The sequence below is a fragment of the Pteropus alecto genome, unplaced genomic scaffold (assembly GCF_000325575.1).
Source record: "Pteropus alecto unplaced genomic scaffold, ASM32557v1 scaffold45, whole genome shotgun sequence".
In the NCBI taxonomy this organism is placed as follows: domain Eukaryota; kingdom Metazoa; phylum Chordata; class Mammalia; order Chiroptera; family Pteropodidae; genus Pteropus; species Pteropus alecto.
In genome coordinates, this window is record NW_006442491.1 from 40,747,431 (window position 1) to 40,753,959 (window position 6,529).

The 6,529-nt window shown below is 62.8% G+C and overlaps 1 protein-coding gene across 1 annotated transcript in view; it reads right to left on the minus strand.

The window, feature by feature from the left end:
* Positions 1 to 2,142: 2,142 nt before the first annotated feature.
* Positions 2,143 to 6,529, minus strand: part of SAMD10 (sterile alpha motif domain containing 10) — a 5,726-nt gene continuing 1,339 nt past the window's right edge. Inside the window, exons 2-5 of the mRNA XM_015596930.2 lie at positions 4,558 to 4,859; positions 4,311 to 4,482; positions 3,763 to 3,903; positions 2,143 to 3,584 (exon numbers count right to left, since the gene is read on the minus strand). Of these exons, the coding sequence (XP_015452416.1) occupies positions 3,562 to 3,584; positions 3,763 to 3,903; positions 4,311 to 4,482; positions 4,558 to 4,859 (638 nt within the window). The 3' untranslated portion in view covers positions 2,143 to 3,561. The remainder of the gene's footprint in view (positions 3,585 to 3,762; positions 3,904 to 4,310; positions 4,483 to 4,557; positions 4,860 to 6,529) is intronic.

The following is a 6,529-nucleotide window of genomic DNA, read 5'->3' on the forward strand; positions in this document are numbered from 1 at the left end:
CGCAGGCTGCGCCGCGCTGCGCACATGCGCGCTCCCGCCCCTCCCACCTTTGACAGTTTTACTGTGGGGGGGGAGGGGGCGAACTCTCGCGGTATTCTTGCGACCGCTCCGCGGCGGGGAGAGACCGGTCAGGGGGAGGGGGCCCGTCGGGCCGCCCCGCTTGCGGGGCTCCCGAGTCCGTCGCGTTCATCCGCCCGTCTTCCAGTGCAAAGTGACCGGTTACGCGGCCCATAGGGCGAGGGCCTTTACAGGCAGTGGGGTAAATTGAGGCAGCATAGGGGCGCAGAGCCTTGCCCCAAGCTCAGCGCTCTCGGATTGAAGCTACTGGGCGCCTGTAGGCCCTGGCCCGGGGAAGGTGCGGCCACTGTTCTCCCGGACCCTGAACTCCTGGCCCTGGGGGGACTTGGGCCCGTAAAGCAGCGTCCCGCTTCCCTTTTAGTAGCCCTGTGACCGCCTCTGCCTGTGGACCTCCCTCAAGGGGTCGCTTTACTGGGGTTACCGACCAACGGACCAACCTCTCTCTGAGGGGAACCGCGTTCCTAGGCCAGCGGCTGGCGCCTCGCTCCTCTGTGCGCCAGAGCCTGGCCCTCTGCGGGGCCCCTGGATCAGGTCTGGCGTGATGGGCGCCGGTTCCACCAGGGCACGGGAATGAAGCAGGGGAAGGCGTGCCAGTGGGGAAGCGGATTCTGGGGTGCACCTCCTTTCCTGCGGCCTTTCTCACCCCCACTCACCCCATCACCCCACACCCCACCCCCTCTGTCCACCTTGGGGCAGGCTCTGCCTTACAAAAATGTGGCAGGTTTGGGGGCCGTCTCGTCTCACAGAGACCCTTGGGATCTGCTTCTCTCAAGGCCAGCACAAAGTGCTCACACAGAGGCAAGGTGGAGGCCGTCTGTGGAAGGGTCATTTGGTCAGTCCTTCCATTGGAAATCAGAGCCAGAGTCCTGTGTGACACCTCAAGGAAGAGGGCATGTCCCTTCCTCACTGACAGTGCTCACTCCAGGGACAAGACATGCAGGATTTCGGGAGGGGTCAGCGCATGTGCCCTGAGGCGCATCCAGGGTTGTCAGCTTTCCCCTCGTAAGGCTGCACGTCTGTGTATATGATGTCAATGCTGGTAGGTGTGTGTCTGAGTGACCATGTGTCCCGTTTGGAGATCACAGTGTCGGGGCATGTTTGTGTCCTGTACTAGGTGAGAAGGTGTCCTTCTGTATGTCAGTGACCAGGTGACTGGACACAAGGCATGGGGGCATGCCAGGACCTCAGATGTGTGTCCAAACTGCAGCACATTTGGAGGCCAGGGCATCATGCAGTATCGTGCGTCCGTGTGCAGGGGGTGGCGCGGCCCATGTGTCTCTGTGTTAGAAAGTCATGGTGTGTTGGGGTGCCGTCGTGGGTCTGGGTGCCGGTGTCATTGTGTCTGTGTGTTCGGACTGCAGCGGGTAGTTCAGGCCTCTGTTACCGTTTGTGCTCCGACCTGTGTGTTTCTTGTGCAGGGCACTGCCCTGTGGTGGAGCTGAATGGGGTGCCCGAAAGACAGCTACATCCAACCCCAGGCCCCGCGAATGGACCTTATTTGAAGAAAGGGTCTCTGCAGATGCAATTAAGGCGATGATCCTGGACTATCCCGGTGGGCCCTAAATCCAGTGACGAGTGTCCTTGCAAGAGGGAGACTTGAGACAGACCGATGGTGATGTGACGCGTGTCCTGGGGGGGTGGTAGTCTGTGAGCTCAGGAGTCCCCAGGCAGTCACTAGATCTGGGAGAGGCGAAGAAGGGGTCTCCCCTGGACATGAAGCGTGGTCCTGCTGGATTTCAGGCGTGCGGCCTGCAGAACTGTGAGAGAACTCTCGTGTCAAGCCTCCGTGCTGTCATCATTCGTTACAGCAGCGGGGACCCTATCGCGCTGCATCCCGGGCAGTCGGGGCAGTCGGCGCGGTCTGAGCCCGCAGCTTCGGTCTCCGCCTCTTGCCCCGCCCCCTCATCCTGGGGTGCTGGTGGAGACAGCGAGCACCCAGCCCGAATGCAACATCACTGCCCCCTGGTGGCCCTGGCTGGAGGCAGCTGGGCCAGGGGAGCCCGCCCCCAGTCCCAGAGCTGTGCCCACCGCCACACGCAGGTTGACTGGAGCCGGACACCACACTGGGGCACTTGAGAACCAGGTTTATTTCTGGCCTTTTTATCAGAATGTAAAAAAGTGAACGCAAAACAAGGAAGACAAGACGAGCTTGGGGTGGTGGGTAGAGAGGCAAGACAAGGCGGGGGGGGCAGAGTTGGGAAGAGGCCCCTGGAAAGGGTGACACCGTGAGGGCACGAGGTGGTGGGGACACTTAGGGCAGCCAGACAGGACAAGGTGGCTTCCCATGGGGGCACGCGGGATGGGGGACACCAAGCCAGTTGTCCAAATTCCACTCGAGACCTACACCAACCAACCTGTCCGGAAGCCAGCGCAGGGCACAGAGAGGGGCCAGGGCTCAGCCCCATCTGTCCCTGAGTGCTGAGTCCCCTCGGGGAGTGGGAGGGAAGAGGACCAAGTGGGAGGAGGCTGCGGGACTGCCCTCATTGTCCTTCTACTGGGCAGCACCAGCCCTGAACCTCGGGCCCTCAGGCCCACTGAGTGGCAGTTCAGGTGCCGGTGGGTGGCAGGATCTCTGGTGAGTGACGTGGGTGATGCAGCCCAGGACAGTCCCCTGTGTGAGCCAGGTTTTCCTGGGAAAGGGGCGGCAGGAGTACCTGCCCGTTGCTGTGCCTCCAGGATGGTCTCCATGACCCCAAGAGGAGGACAGCTGTCCCAAGCCTGAGGCCAGGACTCCACTGAGCCCGGGGCAGGGTGCTGGGTGTCGGGTTCTCGTAGTGCCATGTTAGGTCCTGCCGCATGGCCAGTCCCAGACCTGCCTCACCTCAGTTCCCATGAATGGATGGGGGCGTGGTGGGGGTGTCATAAATGGGCGAAGGTGCTGGGCAGGGTGCCTGGCCAGCCGGACACTGATGACCATCATCTGGGCCATGGGTTGGGCCTACCGGACCTGGTTGGGGGCAGGGGACGGGCACAGGAGCCTTGGCAGTCTTTCCACCTCCGGGCAGTCCTCTAGGTGCTGAGGGAGGGTGTTGAACTGGACGAGTGGGCAGACAGGCCTCTCGCCCTGGAGAGGGCAGGATGCCCAAAGAACACGTGACTCAGCCAGCAAGGAGGGACAGACTTCAACGTGGGTGACGAGAATATAAATAAACACTCCCTGGGAGTTTGGGGAACACCCAAGCCCCACTCTGGCTCCGGTGGCTGCCCGCATGCTGCCTGCAGCACCAGGGGTGGGCTTCGGTTCAGGTACTGGGGGGGGCACACCCCAAGCAGCCCCCACACGTCCAGTCCCAGGCATAGCCCAGAGTGCACAACCAGAGGTGGCTGGAGGTGGCAATTGTGGTCCCACCTGTCTACTGGGCCAGGATTGGCCCCTGGGGACACCTACAGGGTCCAAGAGGGGCCGCGTGGCCAGTTCTACCTCATCCTTGCCACAGGCTCCGGTCACAGTGCTTGGGTCTGGGGTTCAAGCTCAGGCAGCGACTAGGACATGTTTCCGAAGGAAGCTGTGGGTGAGGAGTGGGGGTCTCTGGCATCATCCACTCCGCCACGGGTGCAGAGTGGCCCTTACTGGGATCCCACAGCCCCCCTCCTGCGATCCACCCACCCACACTACACTTTGGGGCTTTGAAGCCCAGCCCCGCCTCCCAGGCCTCTCTGGCTCTCCGGGCTCCACCCACTGACCTTGGCTGAGCAGCTGCAGGCTCCGCCCCTCCTCGCGCACCTGCAGGCGCAGCACCTGCTGCAACACCTCCTGCCGCTGTGCCTCCTGCGCCAGCCCCATGCGCTGCAGCTTCTCCGCGTTCAGCCGCAGCAGTGCCCGGCCTGGGAGAGAGGGGAAGGGGGTCAGGCCGAGGTCAGCATCCGATGGCATCGGAAGCCAAGGTGGGGGGGCACACACACGCAGAGACTCAAAGTCAGAGAGAGAGGAAGGAAATGGGGGTGGCAGGGAGACAGAGACACAGATTTAGAGACACGGGGAGAGAGGCAGGGGAAAGACAGGACGGACAGAGAGTGAGGAGAGGGGTCAGATGGAAACAGAGAGACAGACTGGGAGAGACGCTGGCAGATTCCGCGGAGACACAGACCGGAAGGAGAGGGTGACTCAGTAGGAAACAGGAAAGAGGGGAGCAGGACAGAAAGGAACAGGCTCCCCTGTGGTCCCTGTGCCCCGCCAGCCCACTCAGCCCCCAGCCCATACAGTCAGTCCCCTGCCGCCGGCCCCACAGCACCGGTGATGGCGTGCTGGGAAAAGGCCTCCACGTAGACGAGGTAGTTGTGGGGACAGTGCTTCTTGAGCCACTTGCAGACGTCCTGCTGACTCCACAGGACCACAGGCCTCGTCAGGCCACCCAGTGAGGGACTCGTGTGGTACAGGCCACAGTGGTCAGAGTGCAGCCGGCCCTGCAGGGGAGAGGGGTAGCAGGTGGAGTGAGTGGTGGGAGGGCAGGGGCTGAGGTGGGGATGGTGGCTGGGTACCTGGGGGCCCTCAGTGCCAGGCTGCTGCAGGAGCTTGACTGGCCGGCTGCCAGCTGCCCTCTGGCTGCGTGAGTCATGCCACGTGAGGCTGGTGCCTGGTGTCCTAGGCAGGTGGCAGGGGATGCTCTCGGCGGACACTGTGTGCTCCAGGAGGGTCCGGCAGAAGCTGAAGTGGGCAGTGGCTGTGGAGCAGGGGCGCCAGGTCAGATGGTGGGGGCAGAGCCAGAGGCGCCTCTCCCTGCTCAGCCTAGCTCCCTCCACAGAGCAGGGAACCACAGTTCCAGTGGGGGATTCCCCAGCCCCTGAAGGCAGAAGAAAGCGTCAAGAGCTGTCATGAGGACCCCACCCAGCCTGAAGATGAGCTGGAACACCCTTCCCTCCTGAGTCCGCAGCCCATGCTCTGGGAAGCGGGCTGGATTCTGCTTACATTAGAGAGAGGACATCCGCACCAGGGACCCTAAACCTTACAGGTGGGGTGGGGCGATCCTGGGACAACCCTGCCCTCCCCCTTGCCTTGGGCTAGCACGTGCCACACCAAACCAGGGTGCGCACACGGGACCTGCCTGTGGAAAACATTGGCCCAGTGTCCTGGGAAGCCCCAGGGGGTGGGGAGCCCCCCGGGTGAGCGCCCTGCCCGCCATAGTAAACTGCACCCTCTGCAGCCATGGCCCTGCCCAGCAGTGCTCACCGGTTGTGACTTCTTGACAAGAAGCCTGAACTCAGGGCAAGTCGACACCTGGATTCCTGCTCCCCCACCTCCCACAGGTGCCCTGGCCCAGGATGGCTCCCGCGTCTGGCAACTGCCCAGCTGGTATGGCTGCTCAGCACAGGTGCACAGGCTGCAGCGCTGCTCGTGGACCCACGGTGGCCCCTCGAGCTCTCTCTTCCCCCACGAACCTCATGACACGCATCATGTCTCAGTTTTACCATCGTTTCGGGGCTGGTTGCTGATGCGGGTTGGAGAAGGGCAGACGCCTGCACAGGCCCCTCCCAAGCCCTCGCACAGGCCTTGGTGCACAGGAAGTGTGCCCAGGAATATCAAGAATGAACGAATGGACGGACAAAGCCTCTGAGGGATGTCCACAAGTCCACAGAGCCCTAGGGAGAGAGGATGCTGGGCCCAGTCTAGCCTCACATCATGGGGCTCTGACTCAGCAGGCAGGGTGAGTCTTCGGGTCAGGGTGAGAGACCCTTACTCCCACGGAGACAGCCTCCCGCCCTCCACCGAGCAAGGATCAGCAGCGGGCCCAGGTCTCAGCCACGGGGGAGACCCACATCTTACACCCTCCTCCCACCCCCATGAGATTCTGTCGACCTATCACCTCCTCTCCATTCTGAAAACTTTCCATTATCAGATGACCCCAGGTGACTCTAAATTTAAGGTCTAGGGTCAGAGAGTGTGGCCGGTGTGGCTGCCACCTTGAAGTGGCTTCTAGTACTGTGGGAAAAGACTTATTCAAAGCCGAAACCTTTCAGGGTACAGGTGCCTGGGTCTCGAGGCCTCACCTCAGGGCGGAGGGTGGGGTGACAGCGGGGAAGGGGCCGGGTCTGGGCAAACCAGTCAGACGCCTCCGCCTGCGCCGCACCTGTCCCGGGCCAGCGGGTCCCGCCCATTTCCTGCCCGCGCTCGGGGACGGATCTCCGTCTATAAGTCTGTCCTTCCCTTGCTTCCAGCCCCAACGTCAGAATTCCAGTAGAAAATGGGGCGGGGGCACACCAGCCCGGCTGTGGCCTCGGCCCCTCTCGGCCCCAACGCTAGCGCTGGGGAGGATTTTCTACGCGCGAAGAAAAAGGTGACCGCACGGTGGTGCCAGCCTGGGGACAGGAGCCCTGGCCGGTCACCTCCTCCAAGCCAAGGGTGTGCTGATCCCCAAGGCCTAAGGCCGCCGGCCCTCGCCCCCAGCTCAGGACAAAGACACCAGGGACCCCGTTCGGCCACGACGTGCCCCCACTCCCCCCGCCGCCGCCTTTC